We start from the raw sequence: 26,561 nt of genomic DNA on the forward strand, positions 1-26,561 counted from the left end.
AAGTGCTTTTCATTGATGTGTTCCAAAACTGGTGCTGTTTGGAAGGTTATGAAAAATTATGAGATGCCCCCTTACCCATGTACTTGGTCTGGGATGTTATTTTTTATACTTCTCAGATCAGAGCTGCAAAGTAAACAACAGGATGCAGATTAAATTTGTCCAGATCTGTGAACCTTCCTGGTAACCTTAATTAATTTTCTATTACTGTGAAGAGACACCACAGTCAAGACAACTTGTAGAAGAAAGAATTTACTGGGGCTCACAGTTCTAGAGAGTTATAGTCCATGACCATTATAGCCTGTGGATGTGACAACAGGCAGGTAGGCATGGTGTTGGAGCAGTAGCTAAGAGAATATATCATTATCACAAGTAGGGTTCAGAGAGAGAAAACTAACTGGGAATGGCATGGACTTTTGATACCTCAAAGCCTGATTCCAGTTGCATACTTCCTCCAATGCTATACCTTCTAATCCTTCCCAAACAGGTATACTAACTACAGATTTTGTATTAAAATACATGAACCTATGGTGATCTGATAGGGAATGCCCTTCTGTATGCTGTGAATATCTGCTTCTCTTATTGGTTGATGAATAAATACTGATTGTTCAGTAGCCAGCCAGAAAGGATATGTGGACCTACCAAAGTAGGAGAATTCCAGAAAGAAGAATGCAGAGGGAGAATTGAGGGGGAGATGCCATGTTGCCAATGAAGGATTAGCCTGTGGGTACATTACATATAAGCCACAGCCTTGTGGCAATACATAGTTTAATAGAAATGGTTTAATAATTAAGAGAGAGAGATACCTAGTAAGAAGCTGAAGCCAGCAGCCAGTTTGAAATAAGCCTCAGTGTGCTTATTTGGGACTAAATGGCTGTGGGATCAGGTGGGACAGAAATTCTGTCTTCAGTGACCATTCTTAGTCAAACCACCATACTGAGCCACAGGGGTCAAGCATTGAAGTCCTATAGACAGCCCCACTTTCAGTTTGTGCTCTGCTTCCTGTCTATACCCTCAATGTGACTAGCCACTGTTAGGAGTTTGTTTTTTCCTGCCAGCCTGGACCCACAGTGGCACCAGCCCTAAATAACACACACAGACTCTGTCTTTGATATTATGCTGTTGGCCAGGTACTAGTTTCTTATCAGCTAGCTCTGTCTTGATTGTTAACCCATTTCTATTAATCTAAGTATTTCCACATGGTCTCATCTTACCGGTGTCTTTACAATTGACTCCTCCCTACTACTTCCTCATGTCCTCTTTGTCTCCTACTCCCGCCTATCTTGCTTTCCTATTGGCCAACAGTACTTTATTCATTAACTAGTATGAGAAACATATTTACAGAATGCCATCTCCCATCAAGCCATCTCTAGATTTGTTGCCAAGCTTACCCTTATCCCAGTAGACATAGCTGTGTCCTTTCAAACTATATAAGAGCTCATACCCTTCTATAATTGCTTATGTCAGCCATTTGCTCATATGCATGAGAAATATAACACGCCACCAGAAAGGATGGAGTGACTGAAGCTTATGATAATATGATATTTTAATACACATTATTTTGTTTCCAGATTTAGATTAGATTGTGTAGAAGCATGTGCAGAGGCTGCTTGCCAATTCCTGGAGGACAAACAAAAGGAAAAAAGGCATCCTAGTGCTGACAAAGAAGCTCATGTCATGGCTAATAAACTTCGAAAAGTTGAAAAATCTTTGGAGAAACCACAAGAGACAATGTAAGTATTTCACTATGCAAATTGTTCACATAAGGATTGTAGAACCCAAATGTCCTAGGAGTAAGCATGCATTGAACATTCTCTATAATGAAGTTTTAATTACTGCTTGGACTATTTTTGTTCTTATGCTTCAGAGGGACATTAGGTTGAAGACAAGTGGGCAACATCACATATTCCTTAGTTGTATGTCAGTTTATGGTTGTTTGAGGCAGGTCCAGATTGTATGTGTAATGCATAACTTGACATGATCATCCCCCATTGTACATACGACTCTCTTTTGACTCATGACACATTTATCACAGTGTGACCCACAGTTGAGATGATGAGGGTTATCTTGCTGTATGCTTTCTTATTGGTTGATGAATAAAGCTGTTTTGGTGAATGGACAGGAAGGATGTAGACAGGCAGGAAGTGAATAGGCAGGGCTACCAGACTAGGAGGAGGTTGGGAGGAGGAATACAGTGTGAGTTGCCTGATAGATGCATATGTCTGCCAAGGAAGAAAGTGGCTTGGGAATCACTGGTATGTGGAAATACATAGATTTATAGAAATGCATTAATCATTGAGAGAGTCGATAAGAAACCTGAGCCATTGGCCAAACTGATTTCCAAAGTGGCTGTATGAGTTTGCACTCACACCAGCAGTGGGAGTGTGTTCCCCTCTCTCCACATTCTCTCTATCAAAAACTGTCATTGGTGTTTTTGATTTTAGCCAATCAGACAGAAGAAACATGGTATCTCAAAGTTGTTTTGATTTGCATATCCATGATGGCTAAGGATGTTGAACACTTTCTTGAGTGTCTTTTGGCAACTTTAAATTTCTTAATTGATAATTCTCTATTTAGTAGTGTATCCCATTTTTAATTGTATTATTTGGTGTTTCGGTGACTAGCTTCTTGAGTTCTTTGTATATTTTGGAGATCAGCCCTCTGTCAGATGTGGGGTGGGTGAAGATCTTTTCCCATTCTGTGTGTTGCCATTTTGTCTTGTTGACTTACAGAAGCTTTTCAGTTTCTAGAGGTCCCATTTATTAATTGTTGATATTAGTGTATGTGATATTGGTGTTATGTTCAGGAAGCAGTCTCCTGTAGCATTTTTTCCAAGTGTACCTCCCACTTTTCCTTCTAAAAAGTTTAATATGGCTGGATTTATGTGGAGGTCTTTGATCCATTTGGACTTAAGTTTTGTGCATGGTGATAGATATGTATCTATCTATCTGCAGTCTTCTATATGTGAGCATCCAGTTATGCCAGCACCATTTGTTGAAGATGCTTTCTTTTTTCCATTGTATAACTTTAGCTTCTTTGACAAAAATCATGTGTTTAGAGATGTGTGGGTTAATATCAGCATTTTCAATTTGAATCCAGTGGTCTACCTGTCTATTTTTATGTCAATACCAAGCTGTTTGCAGGACTATAGCTCTATAATAGAGCTTGAAGTCAGAAACCTCTGAAAGTTCCTTTACTGTCTATGTTGGGGCTCCCCTCCATATAAAGTTGAGTATTGTCCTTTCAAGGTCTGTGAAGAATTATGCCAGTATTTTGATGGGGTTTACATTGAATTTGTGGATTGTTTTTTGACAAAATTGCCATTTTTACTATGTTGGTCATATCTATCTAAGAGCATGGGAGATCTTTCCATTTTCTCATATCTAATTTCTTTCTTTAAAGACTCAAAATTCTTGCTATACAGGTCTTTTACTTGTTTAGTTAGCATTACCTCCAAGGTATTTTATGTTGCTTGTGGCTATTGTAAAGGGTGATGTTTCTCTGATTTCTTTCTCAGCCCCTTTTTCATCTGTATATGGTGATTTTTTTTGAGTTAATATTGCATCCTGCCACTTTGTTGAAGGTGTTTATCAGCTGTAGGAGTTCCCTGGTAGAGATTTTTTTGGCTCACTTATGTAAACTATCATATCATCTTCAAATAGTTAAAGTTTGACTTCTTCCTTTCCAATTTGTATCCCTTTGATCTCCTTTTATTGTCTTACTGCTCTAATTAGAACTTGTAGTACAATATTTAAGAGATATGGAGAGAGTGGGTAGCCTTGTCTTCTTTCTGATTTTAGAGTAATCACGTTGAGTTTCCATTTAGTTTGACGCTGGCTGTTGGTTTATTGTATATTGCTTTTATTATGTTTAGGTATGTCCTTGTTATGCCTTATCTCTTCAAAACCTTTGTCATGAGGGGGGTATTGGATTTTGACACAGGCTTTATCAGCATCTAGTAAGATGATCATGTGGTTTATCTTCTTCAGTCTGTTTATATGGTGGATCACATTGATAGATTTTTGTATGTTGAACCATTCCTGCATCCCTGGGGTGAGGCCTACTTGGTCATGGTGGATGATTTCTCTGATGTGTTCTTGCATTCAATTTGCCAGTATTTCACTGAGTATTTTTGCATCAGTGTTCATGGGCGCTATTTGTCTGTAGGGTGGAGAGGCAAGGCAATAATGACTGCTAATGGTAGATGCTTTTCTCTGCCTCCATGTCCCTCTGGGGAATTTGGTAGGTGAAGAAAAAAAAATCCTATCTCATATGTAATATGAGTGTTAGTCTTTAGTGGCATATTACAACATTCTGTAACATGATGCCTGGGTAAAGTAAGTGGAATGTGTTTAGAGGTTTAGAGCATGGAAATGTTGATATGTGCTTAAGGGTATACATTTTAAAAGCAGGTCTCAGCATAAATCCACTTATATCCCCTTTAGCTGTGTCATTGATTGTCAACCACTTAATGACTACAATCATACAGAATTTTGGTGAGACTAAAATGAAAGATGTAAATGTGTAGTCCAGTGGTATAAAATATTACTCACTGATGTACACTTGCTAGGACATTTTCATTGTATGTGATTCTGTATTAGAAAGACTTATGAGTCACATTTATTTTCAAGTGATATAGTTTTTAGAAAAGAGATACTATAATGGCAATGATTGGAACTTATATAACATAAAATTACCACAATGATATAGTCAGAAACATGGATTAGATGACAGACTCTATTACATACAAGCTGTGTGTATTTATGAGTAGTATTCTTAATCTCTATCTCCATTTTTCTCATCTGTGGTATGGGAATGGAGGAGTTGAAATAATATTGCTGTAATTGTTGTATCCAATGAGTTATTACACTCTAGCCTCTTGAATTGCACCTGAGAACAATAACTATATCATGTATATTCATATTATTATGTTGTTACCTGATGAAAAATGACTGCCATTTCTTAATCCTTACTTCAAAAGCTCCGTACATCCCTGAGGATTTTTTTTATTTCAAATTACTTTTGTGACAATGACTGGAAATAGATCACAGGGCCTCACACATTAGAAAATCATTTTGCCACTGAACAATGCCCTCATACATTCTTTCCTTTTGCTTTTCTGATAAGATCTCAAGTTACCCAGGCTAATTTTGAATCCATTATATATATTAGGCTAACCTTCAACTTAAGAGTCTCCTGTTTCAGCTGTCTCATCCTTCCTACTAGCTAGAATTGTGGACAGGCCCGTGGCAATGGGTCTGGTTTGACAATTTTTAAAATACTGAGTTTGTAAAGTTTTACTTTTTTATCTTTTGTCTTATACTTTAAGCATAAACTTTATTATATAGTTCCAACTTGTTATTTGCTATAATATAATATAGCGATGATGCCCAGTAGCTACCTTTAAACACAGCATTTTTCTCCTATCCGTAGTGGTAAAATGAAATGATTCCCCCCAGCCTGTTTGTCATCAGAAAGTCTAAATTCCAAACATTGTGAAATTGTGGTGTAAATGAGGTGTGTTTGCCTTTACTTTTTCTTGAGAGAGAATTCAACCATCAATGTTTGTTGCACAGATCTGAGAAGTCTAAATGGTTAAGATCCTGACTAGGTCTACAAGGTAAGTGCTAGGGCCAAGTCTGAACCTTTATAGTCCTAGGCATCTACATTTTCAAAGGTATAAAGGCCATGTCTAGGAGACCTACTGGGTTGTAGAAGCTATGATCTCCAGGGTTTCCTACTGTCTAGAAATAAGTGATCATGTGACAGTAAGAAATTATGTCTCTTTTCAATTTGCCAAAGAACAATTTTTTTTAAGTTGACTAAAACTCTTTCTCAGCTTTCATGAGGGTGTGTGATCTCTCTCTCTCTCTCTCTCTCTCTCTCTCTCTCTCTCTCTCTCTCTCTCTCTCTCTCTTTCTCTCTCTCTTTCTCTCTCTCCTTTTTACAAATCACTGCTTTGCTCTTGCCTTGGCTTGTGTGTCCTATGAAGAGTTTCTAGGAGCTAATTCTGCAGTGTCACAGGAATATGGTATTGGGAAAAACTTAACTTTCACTTCACATTTGCTAATTAGGAATATGTGAACCTAGAGGACCAAGAATTCAGAGTAAAAATTCATAAATTTTCCAGCAGGCATATGTCACTGTTATGGATTGCATGTGAAGTGCTCTCCATCAGTGTGTGTTTGTACAGTTGGTGTCTTGCTGCTGGTGCAGTTTTGGGTAATTTTGGAAGTTAGGTCCTTATCCATGGACCTGGCCTAGGATATCATCATTTATACATCTCAGATCAGAGCTACAAATTAATCAACAGAATGCAGATTAAATTTGTTCAGATCTGTAAGATTTCCTGGGTACTTTAATTACTTTTCTATTGCTGTGGTCAAGACAACTTGTAGAAGAAAGAATTTACTGGGACTAACAGTTCTAGAGAGTTATAGTCCATGACCATTATGGCCTGTGGATGTGACAACAGGCAGGTAGGCATGGTATTGGAGAAGTAGCTGAGAGAATGTGTCATTATCACAAAGTAGAATTCAGAGAGAAAAATCTAACTGGCAATGGCATGGACTTTTGATACCTCAAAGCCTGATTCCAGTTGTATACCTCCTCTAATCCTTCCCAAACAGCTATACAAACTATAGACTTTATATTATAATACATGAGCTTGTGTGAACCATACTCAGTCAAACCACCATATTGGACCATGGGGATCAAGCCTTCAAGTCTTAGAGAGAGCCCTTCTTTTATTTGTGCTTCTTTCCGCTATTTGCTCATAGTCATGAGAAATGTAACACCCAATCTTAAAAGATGGAAAGACTGAATCTTATATTATTGTATTTTAAGTACACATTTCTTTGATTCCAGATATAGATTAAGTTCTGTGGAAGGAGGTGCTGAGGCTGCTTGCCAATTCCTGCAGGTCCAACAGGAGGAGAAAAGGTCTGCTAATGCTGATAAAGAAGCTCAAATCATAGCTAACAAACTTCGAAAAGTTAAAAAATCATTAGAGAAACCACAAAAGACAAAGTAAGTGTTTTTCTAAGCAAATTGTCTTCATAAGGGTTTGTAGAAACCAAATATCCTAGTAGGAAGCATGCATTGAAAATGCTCTCTAATGAAGGAATAATTACTGCTTGTTTTTTGTTTTTAAGCTCCAGAGGGTTATAGTTGAAGACAGGTAAACAGCATTACATATTCCTTTAGTTGTATAGAACAGTTTAATTTATGGTTGTTTAAGGCAGGTCCAGATTGTATGTGTATTACAGAACTTGACATGATCATCCCCCTCCTTCCCTCCATCCCTCCATCCCTCCATCCCTCTCTCCCATGCCCCTGAACCATCTTCCAACCCCCCACTCCACATGGAGGGTGATGCCATGCAGGAGGGGTCAACATAATCTGTCAAGTCATTTGGAGTAGGGACTATGTCTTCCTTCCTGCCTCTAAGTTAAGGGAGAATCCCTCCATAGGGAATGTGCTCCCAAAGTCCTTTGTGCACCAGGGATACATCCTGGTTCCACTGTCAGAGGTATCTTAGACTGCTCAGGCCTTCTAAGTGAGACCCATGTTCAGGGGATCTGAGTCAGTCCAATGCTGGTTTCCCAGCTATCAGTCTGGGTGTCCGTTAGCTCCAGCTTGCTCAGGCCAGCTGTCTCTGTGGGTTTCTGTAGCCTGGTCTTGTCCTCTCTTTCTGCATCTGGATTTCAGTTTGGCTCAGTGTTTAACTGTGGGTGTCTGCTTCTATTTCCATCAGCTACTAGATGAGGATTCTGTGATGGTGGATAAGTTAGTCATCAATCTCATTATCAGGGAAGTGCATTTAAGGTAGCCTTTCCACTGTTGCTCAAATTATTAGTTGGGGTAAGTCTTGTAGGTCTCTGGACATTTCTCTAGAGTCAGTTTTCTCTTCAAACCTATAATGGCTCTTTTTATTGTATCCTCTCTCTTTTTTTCTCTCTTCTATTCCTCCCCTGACTGAATCTTCCTAGTCCCACATGTTTTCCTCTCCTCTCCTTCTCTTTCTCCTAGCCCCCTCTGCACTCACTACCACCCCCAACATGCTCAGGAGATCTTGTTCTTTCCACTTCTGTGACAGACCTTGTATGAATCTCTTAGAATCCTCCTTATATCCTAGTTTCTCTGGCGGTATGAATTATAGGCTGGTGATCCTTTGTTCTATGTCTAAAATTCATGCATGAGTGAGTACATACCATGTTTCTCTTTTTGTGACTGGGTTACTTCACTCAGGATGGTTTCTTCAAGTTCCATCCATTTACCTTTGAATTTCAAGATTCCATTGTTTTTTTTTTCCCACTGACTAGTATTCCATTGTGTAAATGTACCACATCTTCTTTATCCATTCTTCAGTTAGGGGGCATCTAGGTTGCTTCCAGGTTCTTGCTGTTACAAATAATGCAGCTACAAACATAGTTGAACAGATGTCTTTGTTGCATTGGTGTGGATCATTTGGGTATATGCCTAAGAGTGGGATTGCCGGGTCCTATGGTAGACTGATTCCCATTTTCCTGAGGAAGCAATACATTGATCTCCAAAATGGTTGTACATGTTTGCACTCCCACCAGCAGTGGAGGGGTGTTCTCTTTTTCCCTTTCTCCATATCCTCTCCAGCATAAGTTGTCATTGGTGTTTCAAATTTTAGCCATTCTGGCAAAAGTAAGATGGTATCTCAGAGTTGCCTTGATTTGCATTTCCCTGATGGCTGAGGATGTTGAACACTTTCTTAAATGTCTTTCAGCCTTTTTGATTTCCTCTATTGAGAAGTCTCTATTCAGTTATGTACCCATTTTTTAATAGGGTTATTTGGTGCTTTTGTGACTAGTTTCTTGAATTCTTTGTATATTTTGGACATCAGTCCTCTGTCAGATGTAGGATTGGTGAAGATATTTCCCCATTCTGTGGGCTGCTCTCTGATCTTGTAAACCATGTCCTTTGTCTTACAGAAGCTTCTCAGTTTGAGGAGGTCCCATTTATTTTCGATCTCAGTTCCTCTGCTACAGGAGTTATGTTCAGGAAGTGGTGTCCTATAACAATTTGTTCTAGGGTACCTCCCACTTTCTCTTCTAAGAGGTTCAGTGTGGGTGGATTTATGTTGTGGTCTTTGATCAATTTGGGTTTGAGTTTTGTGCATGGCAACAGACATGGGTCTATTTTTTAGTCTTCTAGACACCGCAATCTTGTTGTGCCAGCACCATTTGTTGAAGATGCTTTCCTCCTTCCATTGTATACTTGTACTATGTTTATCCTACCTATCCAAGAGCATGGGAGATCTTTCCATTTTCTGGTATCTGATATATTAGGGATACTGATTATTTGGAGTTTATCTTGTATCCTGATAGTTTGTTGAAGGTGTTTATCAGCTTTAGGAGTTCCCTGGTAGTTTTTTTTTTTTTGTTTTTTGTTTTTGTTTTTGTTTTTTTGTTGTTGCTCATGTAAACTACCATATCATCTGCAAATAGTGACAGTTTGACTTCTTCCTTTTCAATTTGTATCCCCCTGATCTCCTTTTGTTGTTTTATTGCTAAGAACTTCAAGTACAATATTGAAGAGATATGGAGAGAGTGGGCAGTCTTGTCTTGTTCCTCATTTTAGAGGAATCTCCTTAAACTTCTTTCCATTCAGTTTTATGTTGGCAGTTGGTTTACTGTATATTGCTTTTAGTATGTTTAGGTATGTTCTTGTTATCCCTGATCTGTAAAAGACCTTTATCATGAAAGGGTACTGAATTTTGTCAAAGGCTTTTCAGCATCTAGTGAGGTGAACATGCGGTTTTTCTTTTTCAGTTTGTTTATATGGTGGCTCACATTGATAGATTTTTTTTTTGTGTGTTGAACCACCCCTGTGACCTAGTGATGAAGCCTACTTGGTCATGGTGAATGATTTCTCTGATGTGTTCTTGGATTCGATTTGCCTGTATTTTATTGAGTATTTTTGCATCAATGTTTATGAGATATATTGGTCTGTAGTTTTCTTTCTTAGTTGTGTTTTTGTGTGACTTGTGTACCAAGGTAATTGGGTCCTTGTAAAAAAGAATTTGGTAATGAACCTTCTGCTTCTATTGTGTAGAACAATTTGAGGAGTGTTGGTATTTGCTCTTCTTTGAATTTCTGGTAGTATTCTGCACTGAAGCCATATGGCCCTGGGCTTTTTTTGGTTGGGAGGCTTTTTATGACTGCTTCTATTTCATTAGGGATTATAGGTTTATTTAAGTTGCTAATCTGTTCTTGATTTAATTTTGGTAAGTGATATCTATCCAGAAATTTGTTCCTTTCCTTTGCATTTTCAAATTGTGGAGTACAGGTTTTCTAAAGTATGACCTGAAAGTTGTCTGGATTTCCTCAGTGTCCATTGTTATGTACACCTTTTGGTTTCTAATTTTGTTAATTTGTATGTTCTCTCTCTCTCTCTCTCTCTCTCTCTCTCTCTCTCTCTCTCTCTCTCTTTTTCTCTCTCTGCTTTTTGGTTAGTTTGGATAAAGGTTTGTCTATCTTGTTGATTTTCTCATAAAAACAACTGTTTGTTACATTGAGTTTTTGTATTCATTTTCTGGTTTCTATTTTATTGATTTCAGTCCTCAAATTGATTATTTCCTGGTGTCTACTCCTCCAGAGGGTTTTCATCTTTTTCGTTCTAAGGCTTTTAGTTGTGGTGTTAATTCTCTAATTTAACTTTTTTTTTCTGCTTTCCTCAGTTTCTTTAAGATATTTGTTCATATCTTCCTATTTCCTATTTTTTTTGTTTGTTTTTTTCCCATTTCTCCTATCATCTTTGATGGCCTCTATCATTTTTTTGAAGTTTTTTTTATGCTATTCTCTTCTGCTTAATCTGCTTTGTTGCTTTCAGGTCTAGTTGGTGGAGAGTGCCTAGATTCTGGTGGTGTCATGCCTGTCTTTCTCTTGTTAGGTGTTTTCTTGTATTGATGTCTTCCCATTGCTTCTTCCAGTGGGTGCAGGTGGAGTCTCTCTCTCTAGCCTACTCTTCTGGTGGGCATAGGTGGGTCAGACGATCAATGTCTTCTACTTTGGTTGGCCCAAGCTCTCTAGGAGGCCTCTCCTCAAGCAGGGGCCAGGTGATGAGGGTCAAAGATCAGGCAGGCGGGTACTCAGGTTGGTCCCTGGTGGATAGGCATGTTCAGTGTGCTCACAGCAGATGCAGGAATGGTTGTGTCCTAGTGAGATTTCCCACATCAATGTTTGTTATTAACTAGTGTCATTGTTCAGGTCTTGTTTGGCCATGTAGTGTAACGAGTACGGTTTTTCCACCTGTCGCCACCTGGTCTTGTCCTGTCGCTGCGCCAGCCCCAATTAACACACAGAGACTCTGTATTTGATACAATGCTGTTGGCCCTGTTACTTGTTTCTCATAGGCTAGCTCTGTCTTAATTATTAACCCATTTTTGCTGATCTATGTATTTCTCTTACCGGGGAGCCGGCGGCATACTGTTTTCTTTAGACTCTCCATCTTGACTCCTCCTTACTACTTCCTATTTCCTCCTTGTCTCCTAGTCCCTCCTATCTTCCTTCCATATTGGCCAACAGTGCTTTATTATTATCCAGTATGAGAAACATATATACATAATGGCATCTCCCATCATCTCCTCTTTTCTGTTTAAATAAAAAGAAGGGTTTTAACCTTAACATAGAAAAATATACAACACATCAGTTATCAAATAAGAATCACAGTTAACAATTAGTCCATTAACATTTAGCAAGATTAAAAGAAACTATTCTATCATCTATCCTATATTTGTGAGTCCAAAGTCCTATATGTAACTTATCTGTAAGCCTAACTAAGGAAAACTATAACCATAAATATCTGTCTTCAACTCCTTCAAAGACCACAGAAGGATAATATATAAGCTCTAGAAATGACAGAGACAACTCACTGCCTGGTCACCCGAAGTTCTTTTGTAATCTTCTATCTTCAGCCCATAGGCCATAGTGTGTCTGGCAGACTCTTCAGCAAATCAGGAAACTTTAAACTGTCTTCTTTTATTGGCAGCTTGTCAGTCATTTTTCTCTGTGTCCTATAGATTGTCTGGCAGACTCTTCCATGAAGCAGGACTGTTGTAGCAATGTCCATCTTGAATCAGCAGTCACTTTTCTGTGGGTCCTGCATGTCCAGTTTATACAGCATAAAGTCAAACAGTCCAGACAAGAGCAGTATCTTGTCCAAATGGCTAGTCTTGCCACATTGGAGGCAAACTCCCATCAATGTAGTTAAGATTTTGTGGATGAAGTTTCTCTGTCATCAATAGAAGACATTTTATGGTAGCAGATGTACTGGTCATCTGGTACTTACAATCTTAATTTCTTCAGTGTTCCCTGAGCCTTAGGTGTAGGGATTATATTGCAGATGTATAGAGTGGGGGATAGGCACCGTGTTGTCAGTTATTCTCTTCATTTTGACCAACAAAAGATTTCTATGATGGATTCTCTCTATTACAAAAAGAAACTGCTTTAATAAGGGTGAATGCTACACTTATCTGTGTATATATGAATAAGAATTTAGAATGCTATTTGTAGTTATACTGGTTTATGGATGTAGTAGCAGTAAGGTCCTCTTCTTAGCACATTATTTCATCAGTAATGCATAGGCATGAATATTCTATGATTGATTGTCCTTACTTCCAATTAGTCATTTACAGTTACCCTGAAGATGTATGTGCCACTATTTTACCTCTGGGGATATATTGCCATGCTACTGCTGCAGTTCATCGGCTTTTTAGCTACCTATGTCTATGCATTGTTTTGTTCCCTTGGCTAATTCTTAGGATGGTCTAGAACGTTTTTAAGTGAAGGACTATGACTTTTAGAGCAGTGCTGATTCAAGCATTCCAAATTCTAGAACAAGCTAACATTTACTCGATTCTTTCATGTACAATGCTATCTGTGCATGTTTTGTTCTTTCCTTGGCAGTATAAAATGAGGCAGTGAACTCCAAGGGGAACATAGGGTTTCTTGGGAAATTATCTCCCTTAAAATACCTCTGCTTCAAGGTTTCAGGAGCTACATATTCAAGATGGGTTAGTGACCAACAAGTCGAGCTGTTAAAATGAAAGTTTTTTTTTTTTTTTTTTTTTTTTTTTTTTAAGTACCTTCAGCACTCTCAGTTTGTAGAGGATGGGGAGCTTGCTTCTTACACTATGCATTGAAGGGCAAAACTCTGGCCCTTCTCTCTCTGTATCCATTTCTACAATGCAGCAACCACTAAAGAAACATGCACACCAAGAGCTCTCACTCTTACAGGGTCATGTTTGTTGAGCTGGAAGTTCATATTGTATTCAGCAGTTTTTATTTATTAATAGTGTTTTATTTAGTAGTTTAATAATCAAGTAACATAGCAATCTGTTTTCCTCTGTAAATGCATTGGTATATATATTTTTTTAAATTAGGGCTGGGCATTAGCATGACACTTCCCTCCTCATTAAGGTTAATGCTACTTGGAGGTGTTGTTTTCTGGATGTGTGATGTATACCATGGCATAGTAGAATGCAAGTGACCTCATCATATTATGTTCAGAAATATCTCCTTCGCATAGTAGAGTGAAAAAAATGTATAAATGACCCAAGTGATTGTTAAAGGGGGTCCTGGAGAACACAGAGTGAACACCTAAGGGTCTTTGCCATGTTTATGTAGCACATGATGAGAAGGGATATCCATGTGTGTACATTCCTTAGTGAAGGGGTGGGCAAGGAAATAATTAGTGAAGGAAATAATAAGAAAAAATAGGAGGAAAGCAAAGTTAAGAGGATATGGTTTCTGCTAGAATATAGCCTGGACATGGCACCTGCTTACTGTGTCCACAGCAAGTAGGAAGGAGAGTATCCTGAATTCGCAAGTAGAAAGAAAACACATACCTCTAACCAGAGTGTGTGAAAAGCATAAGGAGACTTACAGAGCATTATATTAGCAAGATGAAGCAAAGTCACCAGCGGAAAGAGAAACAATGGTGAACACTACAGAAAAAAAGTCAAATTCGCAATGGGTTTATCTTGAGGGATCCTAGATTCCAGCAGCTGGAGTATAAACACATTAGGGATAGGGAACTGTGCAATGAGAATATAAATGCATAAGCAGTGATTCGGGTTGATAACTATGACTTATAAGATACTTTGGGCTTCCTGTAGAGATTGGATGTAAATACTGATTTTTTGAAACTTTATTCTTTAAAGAGATGAAAAATGTCAGAAGACTTCCAGAAGATTGGATCAAATCATCATGCGTGAAGCTGAACACAATTACCTCCTGAAGAGTCTGGAGAAGAATCTAGCGATTCCTGAGGACTGCACATATGCTGATCAGAAAGCAATAGATGATGAGGTCAGTACCTAGGAGGGACCTGCATTCTCTTTCATGCAGATGGTGTTATCCATATTGCTTATAATTGCTACCATAAGGGAAGTCACTATGAGCTAGAGATGTAGGAGGCAGTAACTTTTCATGCATACAACTTTCAAGGACATTGCAATCCATACTTAGGATAGGTTTAAAATTTGTAGACCAAATTTTTCTTGCTGACAAATAATCCAAATGGCTGTTCTTGTATATTATTCTCACTGAATATTTTGCTTGAGAATTAGATAAGCAATATTCTAAATCTCTTGTCTTTTAGTCATTGCAGATGGTGTTTGACCGAGTGAAATTCCAAAGAAAAGGCAACACACTGAAGAAATTGGCAAGAAGAGGCATTGGCTATCATCACAGTTCCATGAGTGCCAAAGAAAAGCAGTTAGTTGAAATTCTTTTTAGGAAAGGATTCATTAGGGTAGGTCAATTTTTCATTGTAAAATTTGGAAATGTGAGTATATGAAGCAGAATGTTCATGAAATGAGGAAATACAGCTATTCCTTTACTTTTATTCTCTCATGTAGCTGTGCCTCTTGGGATGTAGACTTTGTTTACTGACTATGGCATCTTTGCATACGTTCCATGTCATTTAATTGGAGAAGAAGATTTGACTGCTATAAAAAGGAATTCTTAATAGGTTTAGGATGGAGTCAGATGTAGTGGGAAATGCTGAGAGATCAGAGAGAAGCAGAAAGCCACAGCATACCTTACCTCCTAAGTGTCTCAGCAGAGAAGAGAGCGATTTCCTGTTTTACATGCTTATATCCTGTCTTTGCCCAGCTATGTCACTTCCTACCTGTCTGTACAGATATCCAGGCCTCTATGGTTAACTAGATGTAGTTAAAATAGTGTCTGATAGTAATTTCTTAGTCACTAATAAAGTGATGAATAACTAGACTGATCCAGACCAGCTATTAGGGAAATAGTAATAGCTTCATCAAAAAATATACTTTAGGAAGGTAATTAATCTATTCATTTTCTTTCAATGTTTGTGCATGTTAAGGCAATTTGAATAAAAAGCACTTAATAAGTAGCAAGTTTCATTTTGACAGAGACATAAGCCTCCGACACAAAACAATTAGAAAGCATTACTTCACATCCTTAAACAGCATCACAAAACAGAACACAAACAGCCATCAATCTAAATTTTTTCAGCATCCAGGTCACAAAAAATAACACAGAAGATTTGTTATTAATTATGAAAACTTGGCCTAGAGATTAGGCTTGTCACAACTAGCCCTTATAACTTGAATTAACCCATTTATATTAATATGCATTTGGCCAGATGGCATGACCTCTCTTCCATCTTGTACATCCTATTTCTTATCCATGTCTAGTTGGCAACTCCTTCTTTGTTTTTTCCCAGAGTCCTCTCTGTTATCCAAAAGTCCCACCTAGCTTCTTCCTGTCTAGCCATGGGCCATTCAGCTAGTTATTAAATCAAGCAGGAGGTGCCTTGTTAAAAACAGATCATCACAGTGTACAAAAAGGTGATTCTACAACAACACAGGATAAGTCCAACATGTACTAACTACAGAAAGAAAAATGAACAAGAAGTTAGATTATGTGAATAAACTTTACATACTTTTCTGTGTCTGATTAGTGATCATGCATATTCATGACAGAAAAAGAAAATGTACTTTATTCTTTTATCACTTTCCAATGACCTTTAGTAGATCAAATACTTACTAAGAAGTGGGCTTGTAAAATATTTATTGCCCTCTCACAAAAAAATTCCTTTCCTAATATTTTACCTGCTATATTTACTGTAACACTTACTGTATGCCAGATGCTCTATTTGGCTCTGGAAATATGCAAGAGTGAATTATGCTTGGGCTTCAGTATTTGAAGAGTAAGCAAAATCACTATGACATTGAGGGACATTGAGGAATTAATGCTAAAAGCAGAGAGGTAGATGGTGATGAAATAAGATAATTATTTTAGATGTGGCCCCAAAGTTCCTCTGTGACATTTGTACCACACAATTAAGATTAAAGAATATAGTCCTTGCAAAGCAACCAGTACTATAACAGAATCCATTATAGAATGTGTGTCTGTGTTTGCTAAACAAAAAGAAACATTATGTGTCTTATCCCCTTAGTTTTCCCACTGTAATTTTATTGAGATTTCAATACAGGTTTTAGCAAGTACATGGAAATACTTGTATTCTACCAAAATTACAATGTGTTGGATCACTGTTTTGTTCTTTTTTTAGGTGGTGACAGCTACTGGAACACTTGCTTTAGGAATCAACATGCCTTGTAAATCTGGTTTTTGCTCAAAACTCAGTCTATTTGGATGCTTTAAATTTTAGACAGGTATGACAACATAAATTAACTTTATTAATATTATATGACCATAAAATAGTAAAACATATTTAATTTATTTGATAATATTTTTGTTTAAATTTGCAACAAGCTTGTTTTACATGTCAGTCACAGTTCCCTCTCCCTCCTCTCCTTCCCCCTCTGAATGCCCATGTCATCCCATTTCTGCTCCCCAGGGAGAATGAGGCCTTCCATGGGGGATCTTCAAAGTCTATCATATCATTTGGAGCAGGGCCTAGGCCCTCCCCCCATGTGTATAGAAAAATATTTTAACTACTAATTTACTAACATGTCCGAGTTTATGACAGAGCACTCTAGGTGACTGTCTGGTATTGATTAAGCAATAGGACTATGAGATTTTATGACTTCTGCTTATTATGTATATGATCTTGGATAAGACATCAATATCCTCTCCTATTTGCAGAATCTAGGTGACCAGGTGACCATAACTACCTCATGAAATATACACAAACTAAAGAAAATGATTTGCAAAAAGATTCATATTACAATATAGTGTAATAATATATGATATATCATATGTAATATTATATATTGTAGACAGAATATTTTATCAAGTAAGTAACTGCCAGGAAGTGGCAATTATATGTTACATAGCAATGCTATATTCATTTTATTAGTTATATGATTTTATAAATAGGTATAATTCTGTATAGCATTATGCAAATACTTAGTATGATTAATGATACATGGGAATGACAGATATATTATTATAAATAGGTCTGCTTCAAATATGAGCTTTTTAAATTTTAAGTAGAAGGCTATTCATTTTAGTTAACCCCAAGGCACAGCATACCTGCTCAAAAGCAATGAAAAAGGCTTATCTCTTTACATTCTCTCATGAAACACACTCAGGCTATCTCACAGCATGATTCTCCTCTGTTTCCAGATGTCTGGTCGGGCTGGAAGACGGGGACAAGACCTGATGGGTGATGTCTACTTCTTTAATATTCCACTGCCCAAAGTAGGGAAACTCATAAAATCCAAAGTTCCTGAGCTGAGAGGACAGTTTCCTCTTGGTATCTCACTCATTCTAAGACTCCTGCTGCTAGCCTCCAAGGCAGATGACAAGGAGGATGGCAAGGCCAAGGTACTGTGTTCCCCTGCTGGGGCCTCTGCCTTCACTACAGGCCTGGCTGGCATCAGCTCCTCTGTGCTTATATCAGGCTTTTAATGCTTCTCAATATTCTCTAGAGAGGGGTGGAGGAAGCTTGGGAAAAGAATGATAAAACTTTTGTTTCTTTTCATTATCAGACAGAATTTATAACTAGGTACGCACTAAGGTGTTCCCATGATCACTGTCTTCTGGTATGATATACAGCATTTTCTTTTACTAAAATGTGCCACCTATCTATCTTCTTCTACCATTCAGAAAAAAAAGACATTTTTTTAATCACTGTAAAGTAACAGTTTATTTTTCATTGAAATGCTTAAAAAATTAAGATAATTGAAAATCAAACAAAACAAAACAAAAAAGGACTCATGCCTAGTTTTTCTTTTTTTTCTGACCGTACAGTAATATGAGTTGTTTCTTTTTGTTCATCTCAAATTATTTCCCCCAAGATCTACTTTCTGAAAAGTAATTCCATCAGCTATGTATCTACTTGTTTTTCAAGACAGGATTTCTCCATATAATAGTCCTTGCTGTCCTGTAACTCATTTTGTAGACCAGAATACCCTTGAACTCACAGAGATCCACCTGCCTCTGGCTCCTGAGTACTGGGATTAAAGGTGTATGCCACTACTACCAGGCTTGCAATGTAATTTAGAGGTGACTATTCAGTTACTCTGTGATGATACGATTCCATCTTGCTAACAGATTGATTTTATAGTGAGGAGGTTACATATGTTCTCCACATTGGCTACATAATATGTACAGGTCAGTGGTCTTAAGCACATCTGCCATTGCTTCTTCAAGTATTTTTTTTAACTAAGAACTCTTAAGTTATCATTTTGCTGATTGCTTTTATAATTGTTTCTTCTTCAATAACAGTCATTTTTTAATATGACAAATCCCATTTCCTTATTTTGTAAATTACTTTTTTTGATTATGAAAGAACATAACATTTGGCTTGTGCATTGCTGATTGGGGAAGCCCTACTGTATATATGTTTCTCTCTTTGGTTAATGAATAAAACACTGTTTGGCTCGTGGCCAGGCAGGACGAATAGGCAGAGCTACCAGAGGAGGAAAATTCTGGGAAGTATAGGCAGAGAGCAGACACCATGTGAGACCAGTAAGGTAGGATGCACTGGACCCTTCTCTGGTAAGATAAGACCATGTGGAAATACTTAGATTAATAGAAATGGGCAAATAATTAAGAAAGAGCTAGCCAATAAGAAAGCCTAGTCATCATGAGTGTTCATTTGTGGTAAGGAGATTGCAAGGTTGCAGAACCAGGTGGGAAATCCTGTAACACATAACTGATTCAGAGCTTCAGAATGTTGTTCATGTTTATTTCATTATTGTTGGAGACAGGGATTCATGTAGTCCATTCTGATTTTGAATTGACTACAGAGTGGAGGATGGCATTGAACTCCTTCATCTGAGTGCTGGAATCACAAAACATGTGCCATTGTGTCTGTGTCAGGATCAACTCTGTTCTTTAGTAACACTATGGTAGATTTGAAGTATACTTCTGAGAACATCTGGGGAGCCCTTGCTAGAGAAAATTAGCCTGCAGGACAGTAATGTCCTCAAGTGAAGGTGGCATTGCCAAGTAAGATTAGGTCCTTGATAGAACGATAGAACAAGAATGGAAAACTTTTAGTGCAGCCTTTCTGTGAGGGGAGCAGCTTCAGAGTAATAGAGCCAGGGAAGTTATGGATTGAAGCTACTTTTAAAATCATATGCCAAAAATAAATTGTCCTCATGTAAGCTTCTCTTCTTGGGTCTTTTGTCATAGTAGTGGAAATATTAATACGCCATGATAATATACTTTTAATCATTAGGTCTGTATCTCCAGGACACAATGGACCACCTTTTTTCCCTCTCCTCTATATCCCCTTGCTAATTTGCTGCTTTCCAAATCCTGCCTCCTCTGATTCCAGCATACAAGGGAATAGGGGTAGTAGCAAAGGCACATTTTGGTTTCTTTTGTAACTCAACATAAAGGAGATGGAACATTCACCCCTTTTATTTTTCCTTCAGTCCCACTGTTAAGTATATTGGACTTAAATACAGTAATAGCTGGAGAGATGGCTCAGGTGTTAAGAGCATGTAAGGTTTTTGCAGAGAACCTGAGTTCAGTTCCCAGTATCCATATTGGGTGTCTCACCACGTATGACTCCAGGAGGTCTGATGCTCTCTTCTGGATTCCATGAGTACTTGCCCCTCCCTGCCCCCACCATAATGTATACTATAATGAGAGACAAAATAATTCTTTCTGATTTTGTTATTTTATAAAGGACAGTGGAGATTTTTTTCTTCTGCATTGTATAAACTCACTAACTTAATCCAGAGAGATTGATATTTAGTGGTGCTAGAAAATTTGCTTTTGAGTTCACAGATATTTTAGAGACAAATTGAGTACTACATATACAACAGTACTGTTTGACACTGGAGATGAAGGAGGATATTCAGTCCTTTGGTTTCAGCCAACCCACTTCTAATCTTTTTTTGCAATAATATCATAGATACAGAATAGTATATGTATCACAAGTTCTGAAGTTGATAATGTCATTTTATGCTCAGACTGTTTGGAGACTATTTTGTTCCTTCTAGTTTGGTTTTCTGTGCTTATCTTAGTCACTTTTCTGTTAATGTGATAAGACTATGACCAAGGGAACTTATTCAAAGAAGGGTCTGCTGGAGACTTTTGAGCCCACAACCATCATCACAGGAGCAGCGCAGTTGGAAAGCAATCAAGACAGTGGAGTAGTGGCTGAGGCTTCACATCTTGAGATGGTACAACTAAGCAGGGATGGAGCACAAATTGAGAATGGCTTGGGCTTTTGCTATTCTCCCCAAACAGTTCAACAAACTGGTGAGCAAGTATCCAGACACATGAGCCTATAAGCTGATTCTCATTCAAACTGCCACAGTATTATTTTTTTGTGTGGTGATGTGCGATATGATGAAAGAAATTGTATTGTATTAAATATAATTGAATTTTGTATATCACTGCTGTATTTAAGAATACCCCCTTTCCTTGACTACTGTAGTCAGAGGAAAGAGTGTTAGGAAAAGAATAAAGTGGTAAAGAGGGGAATCTTCAATGGTTCACTGAACTTTAAAGGCACAGGTACATATATATGTATATATGAGATACGTGTATGTAACACATATATACATATCTGTGTGTGTGTGTGTTATTTGTAATTTAGCCTGTGTTACCTCTTTCAAAGACATTTCATTCAGTTAATGTTGCTAAATTAAAATGCTTTTCTTTATAGGCACTGTCAGTTCTGAAGCACTCGCTGTTATCTTTCAAACATCCCCGAGTCACAGACATGTTGAAGCTTTACTTCTTGTATTCTTTGCAGATCCTGGTGAAAGAGGTAGGAACAAATTCTCTCTCGCTGTCTATGTCTCTGTCTTCTGACTCGGTGTGTGTATGTGTGTGTTTGTGTGTAATAGATTTGCAACAATCTAGATTTTTAACGTAACAGACTTGGTATTTCTTAATTAAAAAACTTTTACCTATGTATGTGTGATGTGTGAGTAGGTGTTATGTGTGTATGGGTGCATATGGAGACAAAAAGAAGGCATGAGAGGCTTAAAACTGGATTTATAGCTACTGTGAGGCACTTAATGTGGATCCTGGGTAATAGCTTAGGTCCTCTGGAACAGCAGCAAGTGCTCCTGACTGTTGAGCCATCTGTCTGTTATGAGTAGTTTCCCCACCAGCCTGGTCCTAGACCCACGCCAACCCCAAATAACAAACCGAGACACTGTATTAGAAATAAAGCTGTTGGCCTATTACTAACATTTCTTACTTGCTAGCTCTGTCTTAAATATTAGCCCAATTCTATCAATTCAAGTATTTCCATGTGGTTTTATCTTACCACAGGGAGAGATGCCGGAGTTCTGCTCTCTTGGCCCTACATGTTGAATCTCCTACCTCTTCCCAAATCCTCCTTCTCTCCTAGTCCTGCCTCTCTTGCTTTCCTATTGGCCAACAGGACTTTATTCATTAACCAATAAGAGAAACATATTTATAGAATGACATCTCCCATCATCTCTTTTCTGTCTAAAATAAAAAGAAGGGTTTTAACCTTAACATAGCAAAGTATATAACAAAGCAGTTATCAAATAATAACCACAGTTTACAATATTCAGTCCATTAACATTTAGCAAGATTTAAAGAAAATATTCCGTCATCTATCCTATCTTTATGAGTCTAAAGTCCTATATGTAACTTATCTTTAATCCCAACTAAGGAAAATTCTAACATAACTGTCTTCAACTCCATCAAAGACCACAGAAGGATAATATATAAACTCTAGAAATGACAGAGACATTGTGCTACCTGATCAGTAACCTGAAATGCTTCTGTAGTGTTCCATCTTCAACCTATAGGCCATAGTGAGTCTGACAGTCTCCTCTGCAAAGCATGAAACTTTAAACTGTCCAGCTGTATTGGCAGTTTGTTAGTCATTTTTCTCTGTGTCCTATAGACTGTCTGTCAGACTCTTCCATGAAGCAGGAACCCTGTAGCAATGTCCATCTTGTATCAGCAGTTACTTTCCTGTGGGTCCTACATGTCCAGTTTATATAGAATAAAGTCAAACAGTCAATACAAAAACAGTAACTTGACCAAATGGCTAGTCTTGCCATATTGGAAGTAAACTCCATAACGAGTTTCTTCGATGTCTATCTTCCTTTGTGAAAAAGGTGGTGTTGCCAGGAACAGTTGTGCCTCAATGTCAAGAAAAACCCTAAACCATTTTAAATGCCATACTCTGAAGGTCTTTGAGGAATGTCTACTCATCTCAAATTAATCTCTGTATATCTAGAAAGCCTAATTAACTTAACTCTAAATTTTGACTATTATAGATAAAACCTAACTAAAATTTTGACTCTTATAGGTTAACTATCTAAAATCTGTACTATATAAATAGTACTAAAATCTGAGCTATATAAACACAATACATAAACAAGAGGAGAAATATACATTGACCTTAAATTGTATCAGTAAATAAAAATCCATTCCAAAACAAAGTATTCATTTTTACCTTTAAAAAGAGATTTGTTGTGTCATTAACCATTTATAATCAACCCCATTTAAATGAAAACAAACATTTATAAACAATATTTGGGAATTTGAGCATCCTTCTTTCCAAACTGCTTCTTGCTAGTAGGGGGTGCTGTCATGGAGATCCTAAGAAGACACAAAAATCTTGGCTATCGTGGTCTTCAAGGTTGCCTTGTCCCAGCTATTTTGAATATTGGATCACCTGGGACACTATTTCAGAGGGGTCTTGGTTGATCAAACCATGTTAGTATGGAAGGAATCCATAGCTTTTCATTTTCTGTAGAGCAAAAATAGAAATTCTTTTCTCCAGTAACCTGTCCTTAGCCTTTTATTTTGGAGTCAAAGCATTTTTAAAAATTATAAATTGGATTAATTTATCATCATTGGTAATCAAGTGTATTATAGCAATTATTTCTTCCTCAGCAATTGAGCAATTCAAAGACAACACCATAGCATACAGTATCCAGACTCTTTGTGTGTCATACATACCATTGAATTGTTAGCAACACTTCTTAACAACAGTGAGGTTTTTCTGCTGCTATGTGAGTCAGGAAACATCCCTTAAAGGAACCACTCAAATCTCTGCTTGTCTTTAGCTAAATAGAGACCAACCAAGAAAAATGCTGCTACCAAGAAGCCTTGCTTGTCTCTGTTCTTTTGTTTCTAAAATCCTTTTTTAAGATTTTATTAAGTTTTAAGTGGATATTCTTGGTTTCCATGTTGAAGGCACCATTTTGTTACGAGTAGTTTTCCTACCAGCCTGGTCCCAGAGCCATGCCAGTACCAAATAACATACAGCCCTAGATTTTTGTTTTTAACTAAACTGCATGATTGCGATCTTTAGGAAAAAATAATTAATGAGTACTGCTAGTTGTAATTCATGTAATTATTAACCAGTTAATAGTTACCATCTTATTGACATACACTATTTAAAGTGATAAAGGATAATCTACTTGTTGCTAATTTTGTGAGTTGAGCCAAACTAACACATTACTTTTGTTCTTTAGGGACATATAGATCAGGAAGGTAATCCCACAGGGTTTGCTGGCCTTGTAACTCATTTACATTACCATGAACCATCTAATCTTGTTTTTGTGAATTTCCTTGTAAGAGGACTTTTCCATAATCTTTGTCAACCAACTCACAAAGGTAAGTTTAAGGGCTGTGTTGTATGTGTGTGTCTCTGTGTATTATCAAAATAATATTATCATATCATACAGCATATAAATGATATGTTATTATTAGTGTATGGGTATATATAAAATAATGTATGATGCATTATAAATATTATATATGTATAAAATCATGTGTGTGTGTGTGTGTGTGTGTGTGTGTGTGTGTGTGTGTGTGTAAAATCTTCCCATGGTGAGAAGAAAAGCCTGATAGATTGATAGGAAACTAGAACTTCAGGAATACATTTACTCAATAATCACTTTAGAAAGTATCAGCTACTTGTATGTATAAAAATCTATTTTTGTTCATTTTAACTAAAAGTTTAATAATAAAATGGAGAATGATAATTATATAGACAAATTATAAGTTTATAAATAAGATAAAGTTAAACAAGTACTAATAGAGATTCTATTTTTTGACAATGATTTAAAAATATTCACTATTGCAAGTTGGAACTTGAAAAGTATATTGCCACTATGATTCTGAACATATTGAGTTATACAATATTTATAAACTATTTCATTGTAATTACATATATGGTGAATTTTGAAGAACAGCCCAGGAAAGCATTGTTAGTATATAAAACCTAAAATCCCACCTACAAATATAATCAGTATTAATATCTGTGTCTAGAACACTATTTCTTTGAATTTAAATTGTACACTATTCATAAGTAACTGATATTGCATTAATTATGTGTTCAAGGTCAATTATACATATTAAATTTTGCCCATGGTTACTGGGCAACCTATTTAAAATAAATCCATGCAGTTTTTATGGGAAAAAAAACCCCTTTGTGTTTTACATTTAAAAATAAATTTTTTTTTACATAATGTCTCTGCAGTAAATAATACCCTCGCATAGTAGCCATGCTTAATGTTGTGATACTTCCCAGTTCATGATGGCTTCCATGCCTTATGCTCTGTCTTCTGTTACCAGCTGATGCAAATCCTTTGCCTTGCACAACACCTGCAATCTTTATGCTTTAAAAATGTACCATTTTGTGGCTATTCAGAAAGTTTTCTTCTCCCAGAATTTGTAAAAGTCAAGCGAATGTGTGGTTGTGTTTATTGTTGTTGAGAGAGGTAGCCAAAATGAATAACTTTATAAAGAATGCATAGAGAAATTAAATAAACAGACATGCACCTAAACTTTTAAGAAGTCACAGCCAGCACTGAAATGTAACTAGCCTGATACTAGACCCCAAGTTATTGATTATCACAACTTTTTACCATTCCTACTATTTATGTGCTGTGTGAATGCAGTGATTCAAGTGGACGTAGCTCTGTTGGTGCTGAGGAAGGCTCTCTGTAGGTTTAGTTTTGGATATTTTGTTGCTTGAAGGCAAGGATGTAATGATATCACTAAACCTAATATAAATGATAAATGGGTGTCTATTGGGGGAACACTTACACACACACACACACAAAAAAAAAAATACAGAGAACTGAGTATTTCCATGCTCTCCTTATGGGATCCAGTGACCCATCAAAAAGAGCATGTGCAAGCGAGACTAATGCCTTACACCATATGCTTCCCTCTTTCTACTCCTGTCTACCTGAAACCACACCCAAAGGGGTGTGGCCTCCATATATTTTCTCAGACCAGATGCCTACAGTTTTTATGCATGGAGATATAAGAAATTGTTAACCAGGTGAGAGAGACCAGCATTGTTTGCATGAGTATAGCAGTCATAGGCTTAATATTTTGTTACCAGGGAGTGACACTATTTGAAAAGATAAGGAGGTGTAGCACTGGAGGAAATCTAGACTTTCTTTTCTGCTGCTAGTGCCAAATAACTACACAGAGACTTTTGATGAATTATGAAAGTTTGACCTTAGCTTAGGCTTATCCTTCTGGTTCTTATAACTTAAAGTAACCCATTTTCAGTAATCTATGATTTGTCATAGGGTGTAGCCTCTCTTTCATCTCTCTCCTTCTGTATCATCTCCATATGTGACTTGTGATGCTGCCGTTTTCTTTCCCAGAGTCCTTTCTGTCCACAGAAATTCTGCTTATATATCCTGCCTAGCTTAACCATTCAGCTTTTTGTCACATCAATTACAGTAGATATATCTTTACCCAGTATACAAAAAACCCCAACAAAATTATGCCACTATGAGGTGGGTTTTGAAGTTTCAAAAGCCAGTCAAGTCCAGAGTCTCTCTATCTTCCTAATGCCTGCAGATCCAGATATAGAACTCTCAGCCAATTTTCCAGTACAACATCTGCCTACATGCCCATCTTAATGATAATAGACTAAACTTCTGAAACTGTGAGCAAGCCCCAATTAAATGCTTTCTTTTATAACAATAATCACAGTTGTGATGTTTCTTCATAGTAATAGAACACTAACCAAGACAGAAGTTGGTACCAGAAGTTTAGTGTTGTTGTGACAGGCCTGACCATGCTACTGTGGTCAGAAGGAAGACTTTGGATTAGGAAAGCAGTTAAACATTTTAAATGTGGCTTAATGGGCTG

The 26,561-nt window shown here is 37.2% G+C and overlaps 1 protein-coding gene across 1 annotated transcript in view; it reads left to right on the plus strand.

Annotated features, from left to right (window-relative positions):
* Positions 1-26,561, plus strand: part of Ddx60 (DExD/H-box helicase 60) — a 103,179-nt gene that overhangs the window by 63,157 nt on the left and 13,461 nt on the right. Inside the window, 9 exon segments of the mRNA XM_051182480.1 lie at positions 1,569-1,730; positions 6,865-7,026; positions 14,192-14,339; positions 14,632-14,784; positions 16,582-16,634; positions 16,636-16,684; positions 17,601-17,801; positions 21,106-21,210; positions 23,915-24,056. Of these exon segments, the coding sequence (XP_051038437.1) occupies positions 1,569-1,730; positions 6,865-7,026; positions 14,192-14,339; positions 14,632-14,784; positions 16,582-16,634; positions 16,636-16,684; positions 17,601-17,801; positions 21,106-21,210; positions 23,915-24,056 (1,175 nt within the window).

The sequence above is a fragment of the Phodopus roborovskii genome, unplaced genomic scaffold (genome assembly GCF_943737965.1).
Source record: "Phodopus roborovskii unplaced genomic scaffold, PHOROB, whole genome shotgun sequence".
NCBI lineage: Eukaryota > Metazoa > Chordata > Mammalia > Rodentia > Cricetidae > Phodopus > Phodopus roborovskii.